At 40.7% G+C, this 26147-nt stretch overlaps 3 protein-coding genes across 7 annotated transcripts in view; 1 reads left to right on the top strand and 2 right to left on the bottom strand.

Moving 5' to 3' along the window:
* LOC109463000 (conserved oligomeric Golgi complex subunit 1-like) overlaps positions 1–2073 on the bottom strand; it is a 21659-nt gene extending 19586 nt beyond the window's left edge. The window contains exons 1-7 of the mRNA XM_019759648.1: positions 1995–2073; positions 1480–1561; positions 1212–1256; positions 977–1043; positions 760–854; positions 547–613; positions 73–264 (exon numbers count right to left, since the gene is read on the bottom strand). Coding sequence (XP_019615207.1) covers positions 73–264; positions 547–613; positions 760–854; positions 977–1043; positions 1212–1256; positions 1480–1561; positions 1995–2016 — 570 coding nt within the window. The 5' untranslated portion in view covers positions 2017–2073. The remainder of the gene's footprint in view (positions 1–72; positions 265–546; positions 614–759; positions 855–976; positions 1044–1211; positions 1257–1479; positions 1562–1994) is intronic.
* The window catches only part of LOC109463015, a 19324-nt gene extending 396 nt beyond the window's left edge, over positions 1–18928 (top strand). The window contains exons 1-9 of one of the 5 annotated variants that reach the window (XM_019759668.1): positions 2361–2467; positions 3063–3222; positions 13089–13279; positions 13729–13773; positions 14127–14694; positions 14941–15351; positions 15565–15654; positions 16055–16138; positions 16468–18928. In XM_019759668.1, the coding sequence (XP_019615227.1) occupies positions 3100–3222; positions 13089–13279; positions 13729–13773; positions 14127–14694; positions 14941–15204 (1191 nt within the window). In that variant the 5' untranslated portion in view covers positions 2361–2467; positions 3063–3099 and the 3' untranslated portion in view covers positions 15205–15351; positions 15565–15654; positions 16055–16138; positions 16468–18928. Of the gene's footprint in view, positions 1–2360; positions 2468–2644; positions 2766–3062; positions 3223–13088; positions 13280–13728; positions 13774–14126; positions 14695–14940; positions 15352–15564; positions 15655–16054; positions 16139–16467 lie in introns of those variants that run through there. The other 4 variants (XM_019759671.1, XM_019759669.1, XM_019759667.1 and 1 more) reach the window with 4 other exon arrangements.
* A 696-nt stretch (positions 18929–19624) lies between these two features.
* Positions 19625–23674, bottom strand: LOC109463018 (myosin regulatory light chain 12B-like). The gene is made up of 7 exons (XM_019759675.1): positions 23552–23674; positions 22208–22312; positions 21815–21890; positions 21269–21370; positions 20957–21035; positions 20687–20735; positions 19625–20239 (listed from the first exon to the last, which is right to left on the bottom strand). Exons 1-7 carry the CDS (start codon positions 23552–23554, stop codon positions 20132–20134), a joined length of 522 nt encoding a protein of 173 aa, XP_019615234.1. The 5' UTR covers positions 23555–23674; the 3' UTR covers positions 19625–20131.
* Between the last annotated feature and the right edge of the window lie 2473 nt (positions 23675–26147).

Below are 26147 nucleotides of genomic sequence, written 5' to 3' on the forward strand. Positions count from 1 at the left end.
GGTGTGTAACACGGGTACATTTTGGTCAGGGATATTACTATACATTGTATATCCTAACCTGTAAACACCTACCTGTAAGATTGCGACCTTGAAGTGACTGATGTAAGACCACTGCCTAGACAGGATGGGGAAGAATGCGAGGAGGGTCTGAGTGGAGGGAGGGGGGGAGGGGGAGTCCAGGTGCAGGCTGGTCATGATGTGGTGAGACAAGAGGTACAGCCGGGCTGCAGACAGAAGCTCATCTGCCTCCAGGGAACTCCAGATCTGACAACATACAGATAACACAAGTTTGTAAGGCAAGAAGGCTACATAATCAGAGAACTTGTGCACTATGGTTTTTGGCATGCATAGGCATCTTTTTTCTGGAGTGATTTTTAATCTATCTAAGAGTATGAGATCACGATCATACCAGCTGTTTCATCATCATCATCATCAGTCTAGGTAACAAATTAGGTTGAGAATAATCATTTTATAACTCTACAATGCCACACCAACTGCATGCAATAAAAATTACCATAAGAGCATACTGCAATACTTGCAACATACCCTTTCTGGCATGTCCAAAAGTAGCTTTATCTCTGCTGCTATGCTATAGAAAGCATCATGTTCCTTTCTGGAAAAGAAATAAAGAGAAATCTTTAGACATCATACCCTAATGGGGCAAATAATCCAACATGAGTGAACATACAGAAACCTCAAGTCACAGAAGTTGGTTATAAAAAGCTTCCGTATAATCAGGGACAATAAACATAACCTCACTTTTTTGCAGCCTCCATATTTTCCCTAGCATGATTCTTTTTATTCTTCTGCAGTTGTTGGCAATACTTGTCCATGCTGGACACTGCTTGTCCAACCTGTAACACAAAGTATTATTTATCACACAAACTGAGTCCAGAAGATCTCCCAAACTTTTTATAATATGTAGCATTTAAGGATCAAATTCATAATGATCTATACAACAAGTGCAGCTGCTTACATTATTTGCACTGTTCTTCATCTCACGAATGGTATCTGCTGCTTCAATCAGATCTCGGTACCTCTCCCTAGAAACAAGATGAAAGAGAGTCAATCAGAAATAGATTTCATAAGTACCCTCCTTTCAATGCAATGTAGAAACACACAGGCTTAGATTACACCTTAAGTTAAAGCACTATTCCTTCACTGTAGAAATCTTTAACGAGGTGTTGCTTCCCAAAAAGATTTGTCCTTACCCAACCATTTGCCTTAGATCTTCTTTCTTCCTTTCAATGTCTGACCTGTCCATCCAAGAGAAGCAAATGTCAGTCATTTCTTTGAAAGCATGATACATGTGGTATCAAATTTTCTTACTGATGTATCCATAAAAGATGCGATATACATCATTTGTGTATGGACATAATCATTGGTCATATTGCTTGCTACAGTGGTAAGGTTACACATTTTGCTTATTAGTACAGAAATCTCTTGACTTTACCCTAGAGACAAAATCTATCCTCTTACCTGACCCTTTTCTCGGTGTCCTTCACTTCATTGATGGTGTACTTTTGAAACAGGATGTTTGTATCCATTGCTGCAATGTGTTCTGTGAATGAGACAAAAACGAAGATTTTTACAGTTTTATGATGATGATGTGATGATTCTAGTAAAATGATAGTGGACACACTTGTGGACCATCAGCAAGGCAACCACAGCAGGGACGTCGACTCAAGAATCACAACGTTCCACACTGTTCAGTGGCTAATGGTGAAGAGGCAGACTGAGAGGGAGGGTTGAAGAGCTACAAAGCGAAAGGGGGCGGAGTTGAACTTGAAGGCCATAAACTCTGTCCACATAAGGTATAACGACTTTTATGGGTGATCTCTGCACGTACGAGATCCTAAATGGACTAACTTTAGCCATACATATTCACAATCACAATCTACGTTGCACCAATAGTATATCTTACGGTTTTACGTTTCCAGATCACACTTTGTGACACTTTTTCGTAGGTGTTTACGTGTCGTCTGGTGGCTCACCTGGTTTCATCTCTGCCGCCATGATTGCCGAGTATCCTGCAGCTCATTGCTCCTGACGAACCCGTGACTTGGCGAGAAGCTACGGACCAATCAGCGCGAAGATTATCTCTCATGTCAGGTTCAGCAACCAATCAAAGTACAAATTATACTGACATTCGGGTAGGATTAAACCAATTAGTAATAGGTATGTTTGTTTTTAGAGCTACATGTTTTTTCCACTTTTATGCAGCAAAAGGAACATTTCAAGCAAAGTTTTATCTTTAGATCTTTTTAAAACTTGAATTAAAAAAGACCTAAATTTTTAGTATCCATCTATACTAATAAAATGTATACCTATAATATCCAAACCCCCTCTGTCAAAATTCTTTAATCTAATGACAAGTGAGCTGCAACACTCTCCAAGTGCATGCTGGGAAAGGAATACAATGGCGGCCTCTTCATGTGAGGAGTGAACAACAACAAACTTCTTCAAGGTTTGCACGCATCTGTGTTCTTTTGCACTTAACTTTTGTCGCAATAAGTTCACTTATGGTTTTTAAGGCATATTCTATTCTGTTGCACAAAGAACTATATCGGTGACTATATCCGCATCTTTGGTTGGCCCCGTTCGTTGCCGTACTTCACAAAACGCGGCATGCGAAAATAGCTTTACCGCTATGTTATTTACGTTTTAGACAATAGCAACGTTGCATTTACATCTCAAACTCTTACTGAGTCCGTGTGCGGCGCGTAACCTCCAGCGGGCGCATGGTCCCAAGGCTTTACTTTGCGGTTTGTGGCTCTTATAATCTTAGAAAAAGAAGCTTTGCTATTTGTGTAATACCCGCAGGTATCAAAATTATATAACTATTCTAACCAACATGCGAAGTTCAATTTCGTAGACGGCAAACCTTACCGCTGCTGTTTTTGTTTGAGGGGAAGTCGTGGTTCTGAGTGCGCAGGATATTCCCCCAATGCGTTTTGTTTTTGTCCACTTTTACAACCCTATCAACTTAACGACATTCAGCTGCGCAAGAAAAGACCACATGTTTCATGTGTAACGTTACGTTTGCCGTGCTTGTCCTGCAGCAGCTAGAACTCCACGCCAACCCAGTGACAAGCGGCCATGAATCCCAACCCAGCACCCGATAACTTGGACGTCGTGCCCACGGAGATTGGGGGCGTTGAACTCACCGGCTTCAAAATTCTGGACACAGAATATGTGTCGCTGCCAGAGATACGGAATAAGGTACCGTTTCACGTTACTTTTGACGTGCATGTGATTTTAGTTGGGCGACAACGTGTGTGCTGGTGCTGCACAGTGCGCGCTGCGCTCATGAATTTCTCGGGGAGCCAGATTCAATCCCTCCCTGAGAAATCCATGGAATCGATGATAACCGCATCTTTCCACCGCTGAGGCTCCAGGAATATTTGTCTTGCTTTGTAGATAATTGTAGTGACATAAAAGTGGGAGAGTTAAATTTAATGGGTGATTATCCATGAGGAGGTGAAGTCACGCTGGGCAGGCATGATCACTGCCAGATGCCTGTAGATTTGTCTTCTCCAGTATGATGACATTTGTCACAAATTATTTTTGACATCCCCCACAAATACACTGTAACCCCACTGCTTTCAAGATACTTTCAACAATTTTATAGTACATGTATGTAGTCATCACGTGCTTGGCAAGTTATTACTGGTTTCTCTATTCTATCTTTATTGAAGTTTTCCAAGTAAAATAGGTGAGAAACCGTGGTAACTTTAGTAGTTGCTTTACCATTATCACCAATCAATTTTACATAAATGCACAATGTTACCAGTGCACCTGACCAGTTGGTATTTATTTAACGTCTTATTAGAAAGAGGTATTGCATTCTCTGTTTTCAAAGGTTGACCTTGGCTCCTTTGTGTGGACTTCTGTGTTTAGTTAGATATGGTCTGCAAGTGAAGCCGTCAGCCAAGGTTACTGCACTTTGATACAGACTTTATCTGTGATACTATGCATACTTCTTCACCATGTTGTTTATTTATACATACTTGGTAAGACAAAGACATTTTGTGTGACATAAGCCAGATTTTTTTCTGTATGACCAGTAGAACTGTTGAACAGATGAGGAAAATATTATATGAACTGGAGTAACCTTTCAAGCAGGAGCTGATTCTTAGTCCTTTCAAGATTTTTGTGGTGCAAACTGATAAGTTTGACCAAACAAATAGTATACCATTACCTATATTTCAAGGAATGGCAAAAGAAAAAGTAGATTTGTAGGTGAAAAATCTACTTAAACATATACAGTTGGGATGGGTATATATTTTTCTAGTTATATCCAAGATTGTCTGTTTGAAACCTCCCTGGTGACACAAAGGAAGCAATTCTCAGCGTCTATGTTTTTTCAGTGTCTATGATTTGTTCCAAACATTGTTTTCCCTAGGCACAACCACATTTGCATGAATGTTTTATTGCTATCATATATGTATTTTGTGAACGTTCAATTACTTGAAATTTATTTTCCAGCTATCAGGTTCTTTTTTAAAAAGTCTGGATATCAAACTTCAAAGCTAGTTTCAAAGTGTGTACTGTTATGATGCCTTTGTCTTATCTCACCTTCTTCCTTTCCTGTAAGCCTCCTGAACAAAGAGTAAGAATTATCTGTCTCCAGTGCGAATTGACTGATTGATTAATCAGCATTCCAGATCAGCTTGGAATCTCACAGGCACATTTAAATGCATACATTCACACATGCAAATCTCCCACCTTTTAAGATGCATCAGAATACAATAGGTACAGGATGCAAATCTCAGCTAGATTTGAAATTTAAATCCTTCCAACCTAGGATTCGAAGCTTAGGAAGGATAACAGATTTTATCTGTGTGTGTGTAAGGATCACACAACAGACTGCTAAAGCACATGAGGTATAAATACATACTGTGTTACAGTGTACGGCTTTATGTATAATATGCCAGATTGCGTTGCAGTTTGTTTTGTGTAGCCTTGCACAGTGAGTGGCCTTGAGTGAACACTCTTGTTTCCCCAGCTTTTCTATACAAAACAACGTTCCTTGTAAAACTAACCATTTGGTAAGCAAACGTAGCGCCACTGAAGTGTTCCCATGCAAAACCCAGGGAGTGGGACAACAAAGCACAGCAAACAATGTGAAAGAATTAGATGTAAGGTTAGATGCGTCTTGAAGTATCACAATAACATCCTTGAGGAGGGGAAGAATTTTGTCCATTTGGCACCTCAGAATTGACTTCAAAGACTATTTGATGGTGTTGAATAGAATAGAAATTTGTCATGTCTTGTCAAAAGGCTTCAGGAAGCTGTGAAAGTAAAGTGTGAACCCCACCCGCTCTTCATTGCACAAAAAGACCTCATTTGAATAGTGTTGATTTTTGCAGCCCTTGTGTTTGACATATCCAGTATAGAGTACATAAAAGAATGCACAGGGTTATCAAGTGCCTAAATTTGCATACGAAGCCTGCCATTCACCCATGAAATGTGTATTAAAGGCTGTGTTTCCCATCTCTTGCTCTGTCTAAATGGTGAAGAGTAACCAAACACCATCGAATGGTATATCTACATAAAGCCTTGTTGGACTATAAATAAATACCTCAGTGGTCAGCTTTCTGACTATCCAGGTTTAGTACCAGGCATGTAGAATGTAACATGAAGAAAGAGCTTCAACCATTCTTCTGATACTAGTGATAGCTGGCTCATGTAAATGGGCCAAAATATGACATACATGTGACATGTTTTTCACTTTGCGATTCAATAGGCCCCAAATGCAAATGTGCCACAGGCTGTTACTAAATTATAAATGATATGAATAAGAGATAAACAGGTAATATAGATCCCTGTGAATGGAAGTATTGCCTGTGGTATGACTATCAGCTAACAGCTGTGTAGCCTCAGGCTAGTGTATATAACTATAAAACGAGATAAAGCCAGCTTTGGTGCGGGACTGTAATGATTACACACAAGTATATAACTTGGACATCGCCTAGATTCTACGGACATGTATAACTTTACAGCATACCGATCTAGCAGGAAGATGCCAGGGATTCATTTGGAACATCCTTTATGGATTCTCACATGTGGTGTTGCTTCTCACATTCTGACAGAAGATTTAGTATTGGATGATTGTATCAGTGTGTGGGCACATACTGGAGAGGGTGTCTCTGGAGACATTCAATTTTTTAGTGTGTGTTGATTATGAAAGTTGGTCTGTTTGCAAGGAGCAAAATTTTTTCTCCAATATGTAGATAAAGCCATGAATGAATGCTGACATGTTTTCTCAATTTTTTTCTTGAAAGCTTAGGTTGAACTTTACCTTGATAGATTTTACACATGCTGTATCTTTTGGGACGGACTGTATTTTGTTTTGTTTTAAAACTTGTTTTTATCCCGCACACATTGAAGTGGAAAATATCTTCCAATCACAAAAGAGATTTTGTGTCTGAAGGTCAAGTGTATGTTCAACTGAAAAAATTCTGTGTGTGGTGGTGAAGTGTGCAAAGCTGTTAAAACTGCACAGTCTTTTTAATACATGGTTTCTGTGCATTTTCTTCAAATTGTTCAGTTTTGTAGAGATGACAAATAAATCTGTACCATTGCAGATTTTTCTCTAAAGGGGTGGAAAATTTAGCCAGGTAGGAATGGCAGGATTCTGGTTCTTTGTTCTTTGTCTTTTGACAACACTGTCTGGAAAGTGTAAATAACAGGCTGAAGTGTTGTGTTGTGTCCCAGGGCCAAGTTGATAATAAATCACTTGTCGGAAGGGAAAGGTTTCTGTCCTTGAGACTCAGTCAGATGGGTGGACACCTGGTTCTACCACATCACCACCAGCCAAACATAGGCTGATCATATTGATAGATGATAACTCATCGTCAGTTAATGGCTTTGAAATTCCTGTTTTTTATGAAGACCACATTTGTCAGCTTTGTTTAAAAATATGTATATATATGGTTCATATATTTCATAAGTTATAGACTGTATGTATACTAGTAGTTTAATAATTTGTATAATTTGGAAACCCAGCATTATTTGCAAAATAAATTCAGGATATCTTCATCATCTTGTCTTTAAATGAGCAAAGATTAGCTGCTTTTCATCTTCTTATTGACATAACATTCTGAGGTCAATTGAAACTTAATTTTTGTCATCACTTCCTTACAATTAGGATTACATGTTTTGTTTCACAATCTTGCCTTTGAAACCATATTAGCAACACTTTTTTTCCATTTTGAAAAAAAAGAAAGTAGAAATTGAAACAAGTATTCGTTTAACCATAAAGTACAAAATGTGCTTGTATCTAAACAGTATCAGTCATGGCCACGTGCCACAGATAAGTTATGTATGGATGCTCTTGGTGTTCAATTCTTGTCAGAGGTATTGATATAAACATTCTTGGTGATATCCCACATCTAGTACATGTACATGAAAGTGGTAACACATGTGCTGTGGTGGTTATATCTAGAAATATTTACAGTTTATTGTATATCCTGCCAAAGTATGTAAGTGCAATGATCACTACTGTATATCATTTCTTGATTAAAATGCCAATCAACATTCAGGACATTGTTTTTGTCAATCTGGCCTCGAATGTGAGGAATGCTTATGTATAAACTGAAAATAGATTCAGATATTGAATAGAAATCACCCCCAAATGCATTTCCATTCAGGATGAGAAATTTCCTCCGGTCTGGCCATTTGACTATGAATTGAATGTGTCGTTCTATGTTTGGTTTAGTACCTTTTATGACCTGCCATATGTTGTCAAGATGTAGCCGAAAACAAATGTCTCACTGTCCTGGGTGTATATACTTCTTCATCTCATGTGTATACAAGCAGCCAGTTTTCACATTATTGATGGGAACCTCCGTTTGTTTGGTAAACCACATCTAGATTTGGGTGGACCTAATTACAGAGATATGTGCTTCCATGACTCTGCTGTAGGTCTACAGATCAACATTGTGCTAAAAATGCCCAGTAGCCTCCCAGTATGTATAAGTACTAGTATATAACCGGTCAAAGTCAGTATGTTCAGATCAGAACTGGCCATGTTAGCCCCCCAGTCATGACCAATTTTGGTCTGTCCCCTTTCTATCTAGATGGAGGAAGAAGGTGTGGTTGGATAAGATCATTAAAAAGCCATCTTCCAAAGAATTCAGTGGTGCCCATCATACCAGAGGTTAATTTTCTGGGCACAGATGGTGTGAAGTTTGGCACACTTTACTCCTGTCATCCTCCCTTCTGTTATTTGTCTGCCCCCTCTGTCCCAATTCTCAACCTGACACAATATCTGTAATTGTCTTGACATGAAACAAAAAAGGGTAATTTTCACCTCTTTCATTCCGGTGTGACATGCAAATGGCGAAGTCCTGCCTGCACCATTTGTGACATATTTAAATGAGAAAGAAGAGCCCCAAATCCAACATCTGTGCCTGATCTATAGGGTATCATTAAACTAAATGTCCTCTGTAAATACTATCAGGAGGAGCCTGGTACTAATCACAAGCAGCTCTGTAGATTGGCCTGTTGGTCCCATAATCATCCTAAACATGCTGATAGGTTGAAACCATAATACTTCTACTGTTTCCTTCATCTTCAAGCATGGAAGAAGAATCCATGGATGTAATGTCAAAGAACAGCATTGTATTTATGGAATAATGTTGAATCGAGATTACACCGCATGTAGTTTAGATTTTCTACCAGATCAGCTGCACTCTGCCCTATGTTTGTAGCAGTTCTATGAACAGAGGTGGGGTGTTTATTAAGTATTATGTAACTTACTAAAATAGATGGTTCAGGGTCATGAAAAATGGTGACATCAGTACAATATAAGTAATAAATCCAAAGCCTTGTGTGCGTGACTGTCTTATTTTTCCATCTTCTATTACACTACATATTGAAGTCAACCGAGGACAGACATGACAAAAATATTAACATATACATTATAACATTGCTTTAGTATTACATTACATGCTGAGTTGATATTTCAGGTTACTGAGGTTAGATTTTAGCTATGCTTGTTATCCAGCTTGGCTTGAGAATATCAGAATCTAGACTGCAGCAAATTCTGTTCACTGAAAAATAGTGATAAGCAGTTTTCATCCACTCTTGAAACATTCATTCAATGAAACTTTTTTTTTTCACAGCTGGATTTTGTATGACACTTCCATGGCTGTTCCAGGAATTCTCAGCTGTAAACCAAGAGGGCAATTATGGGAGGAATGTTCAGTTTTTCAGATCTGCTTGTTTTTGTTAATTGCAGAATATATAAAACAGTTGTGCAAATATATAATGTTTATATAAATGTTTATTGTAGGCCTGAAAACTTTACGATTTTCCATTCCAACAGCAAGGAAAGAAAAAGTTCTCTGAAGAAATTGAATGGATGGATTGTTTTGACTAGATAGCGTAATGCCTGTGATTGAACTGTTTTTGTATTACTGCAACATCTTAGTCACATGGTCCTGGATGATACAATATGTTAACTTCAGGATTTGTTATCTCAAGTGTAACCGTCATGTTACAGGTAAAAGCACAAGAACCAGGTGCTGCAATTCTATGTACCAAACCCTATGTGATAGCCCAGTGAAAGTGCCTCGCCCTGACATATATAACCCTATTTTCATATGGCGGAAATTGGTAAGTTGATTTGGATACCTAGTGTTATACTGAGCGTTTCTGTGTTCAATTAAAACAAATTGGCGGTCGTACTATAAATTGCTAAATATGGAAATAAGAAAACATCTCATCTGGAACTAGATGCAGACATTCATATTATTTATTCTTTGTTCTATATTATTATTTTACTCTAGACGACAAATCAATATTTTTGTTTTGAGTTTCATTCTCGTTCAAGTATTAGTAGATTTTAGTATCATCTGATGTTAAAAATACAGCATCACATTGACTCATCCCTATGTAGTCGATACAAATTTGGGCGGTTAGATGCAGGCACATGGTTGAAGGACAATGTAAAAATCTCATCTGTTAGAATACATACATATTATATATTCCAACATGGCGTCTATAGATGTCAACTTACGTGGGAAGCATATATAGATTAATCTGCTCTGAGCAATATTAATGTGCCATTTTAGTCCTATTGAATGCTTCTGAGTGATTGTACCTCTTAAGGCTGGCACCAAATTAGTAATGAATTATGAATTGTAGTTATCTGCAGTATGTGTCCTTGAATGCTTCCATCGTTGGAAATCTTCCTCTCCTTTGTCAATAAGTGTTCAGTATAATTTGCAGTGAGATTAGCCGGATGCATGTGAATAGAATTGCTTCAAACAGCAAATCAGACAGTAAGTGAATTTCACTGAAGGCCAGAGGACAGAGTCTCTTCTTGTCGGATTTTGAAGACAACATCATTGTCTACTCCATGTTCTATTTTGTAAATTGTTACAGTCTTTTGTATTTGTTCATCTGTGCATATGTATATATGCATCAGCAATATCCTTTGCCCTTTTGACCTGATCTTTTACCCCATGTGTCACTGCTGGAAGAGTTGGCAACCCTGAAGGCAAAAGGATGATTCAGTAGCAGTAAAGGTGCATGCCCACCAATTGGTCCATATCAACCCACTAATGTCAAGTGGATTTTGTTTAGCTAAACTAAAGCTTCCTGTATGCCAAGATACAAATATTTTTGTACCTTAATGTATAAAGATAACAGTCCCTCAGACTGTTGATTGCAAGGTCTGAAATACACCTGCAAAAGTGCAGTTTGTCAGAATGTTTTCCTGCAGTCTTCCATAACATCCTCTGCAAATATCTGAACATATCTGATGTTACTGTGAGTTATAACCTTCTCAGCCGAATGAAGCCAGCTTTGCAGACATACAATAGTACTACTACTGCTTATGTTCATGTTATGCCTATCTCCTTTTGTAACCCTCTTTGAAAACCTTTATTTCATCTCTGCTGTAGAATTTGGGTGCTGAGGTGAGCCCACAGCAGGGAAGAGGTTAATGTCCACATTAGAAGTATGCTACTGTATTTCATTACACATGGAGTAGGTTTTATATCTGCTTTATGGCTCTCATGCCTTTGTCAGGATAACCTTCTCCCTTAGTTATGGAGCTCTAAATATTAATTGTCATCATGCAAGCTGGCATAGGAGATCTAAATTTTTTTAGCTAGATTTGGACAAGGAATTTTTCAAGATAAGACTTTCTTAGAACTTATAGATAGAAGACAGTACGGTGATGAAAATGTTGTAAAGGCTGTTATTTATTTGAAATGGTCTCTCTATTTATTCCATATAATGGTTGGTGCTTGTGTTGTCCAGGTTACCAATGGCCGAGGTTTTATACATGTCCTGTAATGTCCGCACAAATGGATACATTTGTACCAGGGAGATAATGACACACCATTCAGGCCATGTATGTAGCTGTGCAAGTAAAATGTAATACCAACATCAGATACGCTTAGATAGATCTGTGACGTCAGGTATACAATGGATGTGTTATGAAGGGAAGATGATAGTAGTCTCTCTGTCTCTACATTTCTCTTTCTCACTTCCTACATAAATACAGATAGAGCATTGTATTACATTTGAACTGCCTTGCTACTACATGTGCTGTGCACATCTCTATTTGATATGACACCTTCCAGCGTGCTACAATACGGGTTAGTTGTCCTGGGATTAGCTATGGTACTAAAAACTAAACTTTTGTGTGTGACAGGGTCGCTGAATGATGAAACTTTCCCATGGTTAGAAAGGGTGTGTCACGCTTTTTGTCCCATGAAGTTTCCTTTGACCCTGTGAGGTCAACCATTCCACCCAGTACATACTTGAACTGCTCTTCAGCTATATATACTAATCCTATTGTGGGTTGATATTTCATCTGCATTTTTATCATCACATAAGACAGGCTGAGGATGGTGCTTTTCTGTAGGTTATTATGTGAGTCAGTTTGATACTTGCACAGAAAAATGATGTAGAGCTGATGTATATTTTCTGAGAGAGGTCAGATGTCTTTGAACCGAGCAACTCTTGCATGAAATGACCTCTGCCACCACATTGCCCAGGGTGACCAACAGCAGTGAGCCACAACAATGGCTGCCCAGAGTATGCCCCAACCTGACATTGTGTGTGAGTTGCACTGGTGCCCTGGTGCCTGACCAAGTCTTGGTCATTTGCCAGGGTCTTGACCTGTTGGTAAAGGTTAGCAGAAACCTCTCCAACACCCACTGTGGCCAGTAAAATGCATGTGTGTGTCATAGAGGGAGAGACTTTGTTTAGCTGTGTGAACCAGTGTAAGATATCACTATGAAGTGTTTGCACAGTTCTCACTGTAAGGTGTGTCCTTCTGTGGTAAACATGTGCTGACCATGGGAACTTCCCAGATGGCATAGTATGAAGGGTATTGTTTGGCTTGTCAGAGATTACATGTATCCTATTATAATGCCAGGCTGAAATCTTCCCTTGTCCCTTTGTGTCGCTAATGTTGAAATGTTGGACCACACTAGTTTAGAACGATGGTAGGCTGGGAGACGTCAAACTAAAATAAAGCTGAAGAACAAAGGATTGGAAAACAAAATTGCCTCATGACACTTGATATTACACACTTACTCATATTGATCCATATGAAAAGCTTGGCATGCAACATACAAAAGGGAATCAAAGCAGTTTAGCATGCTGTTTCATCACATTTATGTTTACAGGCTTACAAATACAGTTTTGATATCTGCATGCTACAGGCTTTTGTTATTTGTTCTCAGAGTGCTGTCTGCATGTGTGTTCTTAACATTATACCAGCACCATGAGGCAATCTGTATTTTAATGGATCAAACAAATTGGAATTACTAACTTAAACATACATTCCTGGGTGGTCGAGTACCCTGGTGAACATTGTTACTATATTCTCTTCACATTGTGCCAATGTGACTTTTCTCCAGGCATTTGTATGGTATAGGCATCATTTTGTGTCTTTCAAACATTGGTGGCACAGAGCTCAAAAGCTAAAATTTGAAACCATGTTGATCAGTTTTGAAGCAACCACATACAATGTGCATGTTTTTTTAAGTACAGTATTCATGTAGGATTTTTATTTTAGGTTTGAAAGCCTATTGAAAGGTATTGTTATTTTTCCCCAGGTATTATACAAGTCTCCGGCACAGATCTACAACAAGCAGAAGCAGCTGAACCTGCAGAGTGCATTCCCCGTCTCTCCACGCCAGTTCATGATCCTGAAGGAGCGAGGTGCCGTGGACCACAATGCCAAATCTTGCTCCATGATCTCCAAAGAAGATGCTGAGAAGCTGTGTCAGTCCTTCCGCAACTACAGGTCAGTCCTGGGATGTGCCATTGTCACACAGTAGGGGTGGGTCCAGAACAGTCAGATTCAGGTCTGAGGTACACACGGTCCAATGGTCAAGTTCCTGGGTCAACCCCCACCCTTATTCGGTTATCTAGGGCATTTGTCCTAAGGGAAAATGACTAATAAACTAGCAAAAATAGATCTTATTAGGGAACAAGAACATCTGCTTTTGTCTTTGTGTTGAATCAATTAGTACTGTTTGTTTTTGTTAAACACATGCATGTACTGGTACACAACCCTACTGAACAATCAATGAAATCCCCCATCCAGCCTTTATATTTGACAGTTTACCATGCGTGTTTCCAAGATTTTTTGTGGGAATATGTTGTATAAGGCATATCAACAAACATAATTAATCTTGAATGATGTTTTATATAATGGTGTTTCAAACCTTTTCTGTATATTTGTATCTATAGGAGCAGGAGCAGGATTGGCTCATTGGGGTCACCTATTGATTTCAGGTAATATGGATACCATCTCTTTCTAGAGCACAGTCAATATCAGTTACATGAATGTAGGTTGGTATTTGATTCCAATATGGCGCAAGTGTATAGGTCTGAAATAATTGGCACTATATGAACAATGTCACATTGGTTAATCAGTCATGATTGTAATGAATCACCAGTAGATCGATTATCAACAACCATTTCAAGAGGTGTAAGTATGAAATGCAAACAAGCCTCTAATGGTCTTCCTCAATCAGTGATGTTTTAAAACAATCTTAGAAAGCCACTTGCTCTTTGACATTGTTAGATGGCACATTTATTAATTGTCATAGGTAAAATGACAGTGTGATCCTTGTGTCCCCTCCCAGGGCTATCATGAAGGCATCTTCACTCCAAGGCTTCCCTCTGGCTGAGTTGGCAGCTGCTCAGGCAGCACACGCCCAGGCAGCCGCCGCAGCTGCAGCTGCACACGCATCCTCCGCCCCAATCACGACCCACGGGGACACGGTAACCACCACCGCCAACGGCAACCCCCCCACCACACAGTACCTGGGCGGGTCGACCCGCGGCGAGCTGGCCGACGTCATCTCCGTACTGGACGACGAGCTGGACCAGATGGGTTCCCCGGGCATGAAGGGGCAGGAGTCTCCGTCCACCCCCGCCACCACGGCCTCCAGCAGCCCCGGCCACATGGCACTACCTCAGCTCTCCCAGCAGGACCTCGCCGAGCGCCTGCAGAGCACCATGGGAGAGCAGCTCAGCATCAAGCATGTCAGCGAGTACGGCGTGCAGCAGGGCAGCCTCATCCCCAAGTACCAGACCCGCAGCGACTCCAAATGCATCATGTGCAAGACTTGTGGCATCTTCTTCTCCCCGTCCGCCTTCCTCAAGCATCTGCACGACGAGTACGGCAAGCGCATTGAGAGCACTGCACAGGCAAGTCCTGACATTACCCACATACTGGAATATATGGGAATGTACCCACAAAGTGGAATGTGATAATAGACATAGGGTATGTTAAGGTGACTGGTACAGATTGTCATGTCTGTGTGAAGGTGCAAAAAATTAGATCCTGTAAGTTCTCAGCTCTTACTGGTAAACTTGGCATATCAAGAGGGCCATAAAGCTTAGGCCTAAACTAAAGCTCAGATTTGTCTGTAACTTCCCTCCACCTTGTTGCAGGTGTTGCAGTTAGACCTTGAGAGCCCATCGGAGGAGCAATACAAGATGTGGATGGACTTCCAGCTGAAGCTGAAGGGGAGTCTGTACCGGAAGCGAGCCCTGGCCATGCAGGAGCTGGGCATCATGTCCCCCGAGCTGAAGCGTTTCTGCGGCAACAACGAGGGCCCATGTCTCTCACCACGGCCAACGTTGGGAGAAGAAATAACATCTCCTGTGAAACCCCACCTTCCTCCATGCTTGCCAACCACACTCAGGGAGCGATGATGACCAACGGCCTGCCCCAGCTGCCCCAGCCTCTCAACCTGGTGCGCAAACCCTCCCCACCCACCAACATCCACTCTGGAACCAACGGCAATGGGGAGCACCATGACTCCCACCCCAGCGCAGAGGGACCCACCTTCAAGAGAGAAGGTACATATACCTGTTAAACTACATGTTACCGTAATCAGCAAGGAAATCCAGAGATGTATTTAGTGATTGAACTCCATAACTTTGAAATTCAACCAATCATAGCATGGAAGTGGCTTTTTTAATACATGAATCTTCCCTTTTGACTGTCCTTGTTCTCTAAGCTGTATTTTCTGCATTGTGACTGATGATATTCATACTTATTAACTGTTTCAGACCCAGTCTGTATCCTGGAAACTGCTCAGGAACTGCTCGCTCTGGCTGCACACAAACTCAGACGTGTTCGTGAGCAGGAGGAAGGCTCAGGTAGGAAATGTTCTACTCGCTGTTGTACAATGAAGATCTCCAGAACGTATAATTCTTGAAAAAGATTAAGAAAGGTGGTCAAATACCTAGTCCCCGCATTGTCATTTTCCCAATGCCAATGAATGACCTCCTGCACATGTTTTTATTACATAGAGAAATATATAAATATTTTTGGATGTTTATATTGCAGTATGCTACATAGCTAATTGCACTACTCTGTCAACAATTTTAATATGTAGTAAGGAACACAGCTGATATCGGATGTTGAAAGCTGGTCCAGAAGTAGTTCAGTGTTTCTGTTGTTTGGCTCATCGTATGTAAGAGTTAAATATTACTGTTCCGCTAGGGAGAATGTTATCACTCTTACCGTAAGATTGAAATGTTACTGTTATGTTGCCAGACCATGGTGGGGAGTGGAAGACCAGGTACCTACAGGAGAAGACTTCCAGGGAGCAGGCTGAAGAACGGATCAAGCAGCTGGAAGGTACACCTCAGCTTCAGTTCTTTCCCTCTAGAAGTCATACCTGATATACATATTGGCTTGTGTCTGCAATTCTCCATGTAAATTGCTCACATTCTTTCACTCGAAAGCCTCTGTTACAAACAATAGTATATGTATACAAACTGTTATCAACTGTGATCAGGAATAATAGAAGTGTGTGTTAGTTGTGTTTATAAAACACAGTAGTCCGATCCACTCTGGTAATGAAGAAAAGAATGTTCCAAAGTGAGTGTTTATTAAACACAGAAGTCTGATCCACTCTGGAAGGGTAACCTAAAGACAGACCAATGAGAAGATTCCATCTCTTACAGAACTGTTGGAGAGAGAGCAGAAGATGCGGTCCCACCTGGAGGCTGCCATGGCAGAGTCTGAGGATGAGGACCAACTGCACATCGATGAGGAGCGATCCCTTTCTCCCACCGATTCCCCGTGATCCCCCCATCTGGTGCAATGGTTTCTTCCAGAGCCCACCGAGTCCCCTTGTGGTCTCTGCCATACATCTGAATTGAACATTTTAGTTGCTTCTAGTCATGGTGGTTTACAGTGGTGAAGGGACCACTCTTCTCTTCTCTGCGACTTCTACCTCAGAGGCCTCCTCGTGCACAGTGATTGAGTTACAATCCAATATTCAGAAATGTGTGATAACTACTAGGTAGGTGGGATCACTGTACTCCAGCGGCTGCTTTATTTACGGGTTGTGATTTGAATGGTTGTATTTTGCTTCATATCTGATCTTGTGTGGGTACCTTGTGGCATAACTACCTCTACCTCAAACACCACAAACTATGTACAATTCAAACTTTACATCAATAGGTAGGTCTGCATTAAGCAGATCAATATACATGTACTTTCTATTTTGATATGCTTTCAAACTGTGGCAATCCTCAGATTAGCTATGTATCTTTGAGCAGCAGTTTGTTTCCAATGAAAAGTGAAGATTTATTGTAATCCAAAGAGATTTTTTACTTCCTATGTTATTCAGTATGCAACATAAAGTCAATCTGTCTACCTCACACTTACCTGACCACAGAACTATGCTGCATGTCTCGGGGTCAAACTCCCGGACAAGGATCAACATTTGGTTTGCATTTGTATCAAAGATCATCTCTTTGGATTGTTGTCCTTCATATTACCTCAGTTCAGTACAATCTCAACATGCCATCTGGATTTTCAAGTGTTACTGCTGCTTGGTTGTCACATAGGGGACAGAACTGTTCAATACCTGTAAACCTCAGTCCCTGTACTTGTACTTGTACTAGCTGTTACCTTGGAATAGTTGCATCATACTACTGTCTACTTACTTCTTATAACATCACGTCTTAGAGCTCCTGATATGTAAGACTGTGTGTGTGACATGTAGTGTGTAGTTTAAGGCACTTTTAGTGTAAGATACTGTAGCTAACAATGTAGCTTGTACAGTTAGGAAGAATGTTAAGCGTGTAAAATGCCAAAGATGTTTTTCTGTTCCCGTTTTTGTCCAAGGAGACCACGAGTGTCCTAGTGTGGCTCTCCAACTTCTCAGGAGACCGTTAGGGTCTTACAATTGTTTTAGGTAAGTTTTAAATGTTGTCGTGATGTGGAAGCGTGTGACATTAACACATTAACTGTGTAAAGTTGGCATGATGTGATAGATGTTTCATACACTTAAGATAAGGAACGTACCACTTGCCTCCACTGCCAAGTCCAATATTTCTTACTGTAAAGTCTCCCAGAAGGGCTTTTAATACTGTAAGTATCCTAATATTAACACACAAGTACACAACCTAGAGACAAGTAGGGATTGGATGTAAGGTCCCGAAGGAAGAACATGTCTGGGGCCTTTGGGTATCCGTGTAGCTATGATGAACAATAAGTCCTACCTCTTCAGACTCGGATAGACTAATGGTACATGCCAGAGCTTTTATTTGAATGTGAGTGTATGCCAATTCTGTTTTGCTTACTTATGAGTCACAGTAGAGATGTGATCACTGCACAGTAGGCATAATCCTTGACTTGCTTTAATTTATGGAGATATTTGTTGTAATTTAATTTTGTTGATAGTGTAGATGACTAGATGTAGGCATGTTCAGTGTGAACACATAGCAGAAAGTGAAATATCCTGTCAAAGAGGCCAAAAACGATCGTACCAGGTTGACTGTTGCAGCCCATTTTAACAGATTGCAAGCCACCTCTCCATTTCTGATTTTAGGATCGTGGTCTAACACACAGAGTATTATATAATGTCTTTCCTTGTACAGCTCCTGATCTATACATGAGGGAGAATGCCTGTTCAATTGTTGAAAACAAAGTAATTGTCGTATTTGCAAAGATGAGTCAGAATAGGCGTTTAAAATTTTCCCCTTAAATGCAGGTTGCAACTCTGTTACATGTCAACAACTCAGGGCAATGTGCCGTGGGCATACCTGCACTACCTCTCTCTCAGACAGGGCACACATATACAAGGCAGGGCAGGAAACATTGTGTTACCTACAACTCATCAGGAATAGAAGCAATATTTTCCAGAAGAATCAGATTTTACTGTCAGTTTGAGAGCATGTAGAAAAGTAATCTAAGACTGAAACTGGTAACTTAAAGGTGGTCCAGCATTGACCCAGTGGGCATTTGCACAGTCACACCTCTTACACCTGGTCCCATCTCCCACTCTGATCTCAGGTATTATGATGACAATTTTAAATGCAAACAGTGAACATTCAGTAGCAAGCATGAAATATCACCAGTAACTTATCCCATATGGAATGATGAAAATGACTGAATAAACTGGGATATTTTTACTATGATGTCATGTCGTACATTGTTGGTTTTGCGCAAACTGGTTCTAGCTGGATGTTCTGCATTTGTCTAGAACATACCATACAGGAATTCGTTGAGGGGTGATAGGCTTGATATATAAAAGGTGGGATCTGAATGATTTGTTTGTGAGAAAGTTTAAGGAAGACAGTTCTTAACTACAGTCTCATCTACAGCAGAAAGCTGAGAACATTTTCTTCCTGCCTCCATTTTTAATAGACAGGAATGTGTGGTCTGAATGTATTGGGGAAATCTGCTTTTAACCAAGAAATTTGTTTTCTGTCAAGATTTCAGAAACTAGTCAGCCGTCTTCTTTAGGGAGTAACAAGTTCTGCTACTGCTTTTCCACATGGTTGCCAGAATGTGGTCCCCACTGTGACTGTTTGTATCCCCCTTGTCTGGGTTCATGACTGTTTAAGATCCAAATGGCCCCCATAATCTCCCATGTGTGTCAATTGCCCTCTCTGTCCATGACCTTGCCCCCCTCCCCGTCAATCACTCAGTTGTGTTCTGCTATGTGGTCTGTCACAGCTAACTTACCCATGTAGGAAGCTGACTAGTTGCTAAAACAATGGTAAGAAAAATGTTGGCTGTGGCAAAGTGACTTTTTTGTACAGATTTCAACTGTAGTTAGTGGGGCATGACACGAGGATGTCAATAGTATCAATAATTGTTGACTGAGGGCATTTCTGGTCATATATGAGGGATTCTGTACTTGAACACCTCATGACAGAAACCTAAAGGAAGATTTTTCCTTACATTTTGTTCATCATTTCATGGCATTTTGATGCTAACAATGGACAAATGTAATGGCCTTTCCATCATTCTGAACTGCCCAAGTAGAAACAATAATCGACACAACAGTCCAGCTGTACAATGTAGATTATTTCTGTCATATTTATTTCTCATTAATGAAATCCAATACAAACACCTTATTGCAAAAAAATCTGTGTGACAAATGATTTTCGACAAGCCTTTGACACTGTAATTTAAGTTATATCATTTAACTCATCAATGCAGTTGACAAAAATTTTATACATATGCAGGTACACTGTTTGTTATGCACTACTAGTATATGTATGAACCATCAACAAGTGGGGACGTCTTTATAAGAACCACTGTGAAACTATGAACAAAATAGTGAAATAACAGCAGATAATTTGCACATTACAGTAGAAGCGGCTCAGTTTATTCTTCTTCCTCTTCACCTCTCTTGACAATGCGGGTGAACGCCTGGTAATCAAACTCTCCTTTCTCATTCAAGCAGCTCTCAACACCCTCAAACATCTGGTTCAGCTGGGGAATTACATAGAGAAATATTCATTCATTTCGAGACATTCAATTCATAACAAGCAACAAAATAAGGTATCTAAAAAACATCAGGTTGCAAGATGGACCATGTACATTTAAGTCACAATTTTATACAAAGGAATTTATTACATTATTTTTTTTACTCTTCATTATACAGGTAGTAGCTCAATGCAGGTAGGTAGTAGCTCAATGCAGCTTAATTTCTATTTACAAAAACACTTAAGATAACTTAGATATCAGGAAATTCTTGATTACATGTATTTGGCCAACCTTGGATCTATATATAGTTTGAAATTGCTATTATCTTGAAAAAAAGAATCCTTAATATGATGTTACCCCAAGGTGACATTACCACTACCATAAAGAATATGTCATGAATATGCCACATATTGCACCAGTCTGTTATTACATGTACATCACTGATATACATACCTCTTCATCATTGAATCTCTCCCCACCTCCCTTCAAGATGTGCTTTACTCTGGAAAATGGCATATTTTTTAGAGTTTGAGTGTTGAATTTCAAAATTCTATCCACAAAAGATAAAACATCAGATGCTTAATCCTCAGATGGGTAACTTGATAGCTCAATGGTCTGGTTGCCAAAAAGGATACATTGAATAGATAAGTAACAGGTGCAGAGATGAATGGAAAATAGGGAAGATGACAGGATGAGTGATGGATTTATAGACAGACAACTCACTGATCCTTATGAAGAATTCCAGTTCCTTGAGGGTCAAACTGCTTCCAAGCACCCATGATGACATCTTCTGGGTCAGTTCCTGCATGGAGGAGAATTCAAGGTCATTACTGATTACTTAAATATCTTCTTTGTTAATTCACCCCAAGGGAGTTACTAGTACTTAGTCTGTATTGTTTTTTGTTTATCTGTGTCTGTTTCAATGTGTGATAACGGTATGGTCATCTAACCCTGGCAAATTAGTCATGCCACATTCCTATTCTACTATTTTTCAGTTATAGCACAGGAGTCTGGTAGAGACTAGGGAGTAGTTACCTCCCATCTTGGCCCCAAACAGCGTCAGGAACATGGTGAAGTTAATGGCGCCCCCTGCCTCCTGACACATCTTCTGCACCTCTGCCTTCTCTGGTTTCTTCCCTGGAGATAGAGAGGAATGGTTCAGTCACCGCGCATTGCAACGCGAGCCGCGACATAGATTTATAAGTCTGTAGATTTTGCAGTAGAGGTCAGTTTTAACGTGGCCAAATCGACCTGGAACGGTCGGTATCATGGCCTGACGTTGGACGTGCTAAAGAACTGGTTGGGCGCTGGTTGATGATCGTTGATTTCTTGCTTTGTGGGCCCCGGCAGGCCTCTGATCTACCCGGTCTACGCATTCAAAGTCAGAGGCGAAATCAGCGGTCCCGCTGTATATTCTGGTCGATTTCTACACCATCGACATGGATGGAGTCCTAAACCAATCACACCTAAAGGCCTGTTGTATAACTACTGCAAATTGTAAATCGTGCGAATGTAGTGATGTGCTAATCATGATCGGCACGATACATTTCCGTCATTTGTCTGCCTAGAAGGCAGTCTTACCTAGAGAAGCCCACGTGTCACTGATGTCCTGCACGTCCAGGAAACCGTCCCTGTTCTGGTCAATCATGGTGAAGGCCTGTGTGTGGTGATGACAGTGAAGTGTGAATACGACTGTCAGACTTGTACATGGGGAACAAACTATTCCCCTCGTCATGTCAACTGAAACACTTCAGTTTTCCTTTCAAGGGAATTCATGATCTGTCCGAAATCTTTACTGTGTTAGTTCGACATTGAGTGAGATTGATAGTCAGCGTTCTGAGGTTTAGCCGTTCAGAACTTAACTACAACTGTACTAGAAATTGTCAAGCATGTGCATGTAGATGTACTCTTGACAATCCTGAGTCATATTCGCATCCATGACCCAACCCTTTACAGGTAATGTGAACTGCTTACCTCCTTCAACTCTTGAACCTGCGACTGTTCGAACTGGGCGAAGACGTTGGACGAGGCACGCTGGGGCCGCTTGCTCCCTTCCTTCTTCTTACCCTTCCTGCTCGCCTGGACAGGGGAGAAGTGGCAACAATTATATTGAATAACTAATCTCCAAGCATATGGGTAGGGTCCGACACGGTGATTTTCGCGTACTTTTGTTGCTTTTAATTTTGTGCGTCTTTCTGGTGGTGCGCGTTCAGCTTGCGGGCCGCCTCGTGGAGCTATACCGTGCGGGATCTTGCGGACGCAAAAACGCGACAGGTTCTTAATCTGCTAACATTATTAGAATTACGTAAGAGAATAATTATATTGCGTTTAGAAGTTAATTAAGTTACTTATCAATCGTGTTTGGGGCAGAGTTTTGCTTCTTACATTTTCCGTGCTGCTACGGTTCTCTATCACACAATCTGTAAACCGAGACTTCCATGAAACATTTCCTATTCGATATAAATCCCTCGCTAGAAATCATTTCATGTCTTTGAGGTCAGACGAAACCTCAAGTCTATATCGAAGATAGGAAAGGACAGCTGTTCTACCATACATGGCATGGTGGTGGGGAGGGGGAGCTGACCACATTTTTTTACCTAAAACAAAATGTTCTCATGATCTAAAAGCTGGAATGCATGGAATTCAACCGTGCAGGCAAACTCATGATGCTTTACTGTCAGCCATGTTGTAGTGGAAATATGCGTGACGTCCAGGAACTTCAACTTCATGAACATATACTTAAAAAAGGAAATCATTTTTTAATTTCCTAACAGAACCGGTAGAAATGAAGGCTTTGCGACTGTCGACGGCCCCATAAAACAACTTAATTCAACAAAGCAACGGTATAAATTGTTTAAAAGAAGTACAGAATCAGAAGAAAAGTAAAATATTGCACTTAAACTCTTATCTACTCAGCAGAGTAAAACTAAGTTTCATAGCGTTGGACTCTGTGACCTTCACAACTTTGGTCTTTCCGTGCAACATATTTTGCTGATGTCAACAAAAATGCGAACAACGATGACACAGCTTTACCGGTATCAAAGTTGGACCAATTATTGGATAAAACGTAGCGCATCAGGCGTTTCTTTAAAGTCCCAAGTACCCATGGCTAATTGTATCGACCTATATTACCGTTACGGTAAAGATAGAGGTTTGCCGCTTCACTTTTTAAACTTCGTAGTTAAGAAAAGCACAATATTTTGTCCACACAACAACGCTATCTTCGTCAAAAAGAACCACCCGATATTGATGAACAAGTTTAGACAGAACATAGCTATAGAATATTCATCCGCTGGTGCACAAGTCTCTATAACTTACCATTGTTTCAGTAGTGCGTGGTGGATGCGGTACAAACGGCCCCTGGTAGTGGTGGTGCACTCAGTACGAGATGCAGAACGAGCCTGCCGTTTTGTTCCTCGTGAACTGGAGAATTCTCCGTATCACCACCAAACTAGTTCATGTTAATAATAGCATGGCATGCTCATGTAGGAGATGGACCTTTTTCTCTTTAAAAGTCCATTCGTAAATAGTTTCTGCTGTTTTGGTGAGGAAAACCGTCCAGACTAGGAAATGGAATTTTCGTCATGCCCGTACTTATATGTCAGGTCCAATATATGGCCAAATAGTATCGTCCTACTAGATCCTAGCTCAACACAAATCTCTGCATAATTTGCCTTGATATTAATATAAAGCACAGAATTTCCTATCATTGTAACAACCATATAATGAAAGAAATGTAATGTAACTCGTGTTCTCATCAGCAGAACTAGTACTGCTGCAGGACAAATAGCGAGTGTCAATCAACGTATTCCCTCAGAAAACTTTTCTCCCTATAAGGCCTCAGTCTCTCGTGCTCATCCACAACACTTCCATGAGACCCATTGCCTTTCTTTCATTATATGGTGACATGTGTACAGGGCCAACGTAAAGATTCACCCCTAAATCCCTTGCAGGAAACTACTTGTACCCCAAGCTCAATCCTCAATTTGCAAACTTAGTAGCGCCTCGACACAACAGGAAAATTTGCCTCCCCCAGAGCCACTTGTACACTATGATGCAATAGTCTATATGGCATGGCCTCTACCAGGCTTCGGGAGGCGGCTGGAAAGAGTAGAAATTGGCAAATAGAGAGATAACATGCCGAGAGAGTTGGTCCGCTGGAGAGTACAGTTTGCAAAATGTACTCTCTAGCCTGCTCTCTAGCGGACCAACTCCTTCGGCATGCATGTTTCAGCAGCCTCCCGAAGCCTGGTAGAGGCTCTGATGATGACTTTACCCTGTCCACCAGGCTCTGTCCACGCACTGGAAAACTCGTGCCCTTACAAGGTTTTCAAGGACATTCACTGTGATAATAAGGAAATAAGTCAGCTAATTATATATAAAATGAAGGGTTACATTATTTTGTGAGCCTTCTCTAAATACGCGCCAGATGTTATGGAAGTTGAAATTTTTAAAACCCCAAAGCAGTTTCTGTAGTGAGCACACGGGATCCACTGTATGTTATTCTCTAGTCTATGTTTTATCAAGGACGTTATACGTTTTTGATTTGTTTGTATTACTTAGCGGCCATGGTTGTAAATTCACAGAAGAACTTTATTGCACGACAACATGCGACAATGTATGTCAACAATTACTAGTACAACAAAGTACAATATCTGCCGCTAGATGGCGCTGCTAGACCAATGGCTAAGTGTTGACCTTTGCCCCGTTTAGACCCCAGGGAACAGACGTGACAGAGCCCGGATATGGCAGAAACTTAGATGTTTTTCTTACGCATTTGTAGGAATAATTGATCGTTTTAGGTCGAATCTGACGATAGGAGTGACGTTTCAAGCCTCCCATATTAATCCAGGTAAGAAAAGAGAGTATGCTTTTCGAGGATTGATCCTCAGTTTTAGGCCAAGAAACAGGAAACTTGCAGTGAAAATGTCGAAGTTTGCCGAGGCTTCATGCATCAGGTAAGCTGAACACAGAACAGGTGAAAATGTTTGTTGAACATGTCGGAGAGTCTGGATCACAATCGTGCTTCACAAGGTCGTGATCTACTCTTCACCACAACGTAACAGGTCTGTCGCGTATGTCTGCAACAATAATAGTTTCCTATTTTACCTTCCTCCGAGAAAATTAAAAATGGGGCGACTTAAATATTTGAAATTGCCAGGATCTGTTTTTCATCAAGATCACAACTGTCTATCTTGGACATAACAAATTATAGTCGAGTATTAGACATGTTATGCAGGTAAGGTTTGAAACGAGGGTTTTAAGATAGTGCAGAGTTTGTTTTTCGTATAGCTTAACTGAGGTCTTTGAAGGGAAGTCAAGATTTGGGTTTGCCGTGGACGACCCTAGAAATCCTTTTTGCATGATAGTGCAGGATATCCTGCATTTTCATGCAAAGATTTGAACTGGTCTGTAGTACTTGGGTCACCTAGCAGCCTACATTGGTACTACATCTGCTTGTGTCTCTCTCTTTATTTGAACATCATACTTCCACATACACTGTCTTGCTTTTTATGGTCTTAGCATATTTGGATCTAGCCGTGGCGACTCTTGACTCGGGCTTACATTGCATTACCCTCAGCAAGAGTCGTGGAAAGATCCATTGGCAGAACTGCACATTTCCCGTTGGCTGCTCGATGCTCCGTTTTTGACCCGGTTTTTTGCTGTCCCGAGCTTCCCTACAATATAACTCCACAATTGGCCGGGTTGCCGATGTTCAGATCGGCCTAAATATTCCACAGCGCGACGGGAAAGTACTAAAATAGCTAGTCGGTACATCCGCGCCGCCATTTTGGATAGTCGGGAATATATAGTCGGGAATGTCCGCTACCGCCGTCGGGAACGCTCGGTAGCGCCACGATTACCGAAGCGGGACCGAAAACTCTCCGATCATAACCGGAAAGCCTACCGAGCG

Source organism: Branchiostoma belcheri, unplaced genomic scaffold (genome assembly GCF_001625305.1).
Source record: "Branchiostoma belcheri isolate BF01 breed outbred unplaced genomic scaffold, Haploidv18h27 scaffold121, whole genome shotgun sequence".
Classification (NCBI taxonomy): Eukaryota; Metazoa; Chordata; class Leptocardii; order Amphioxiformes; family Branchiostomatidae; genus Branchiostoma; species Branchiostoma belcheri.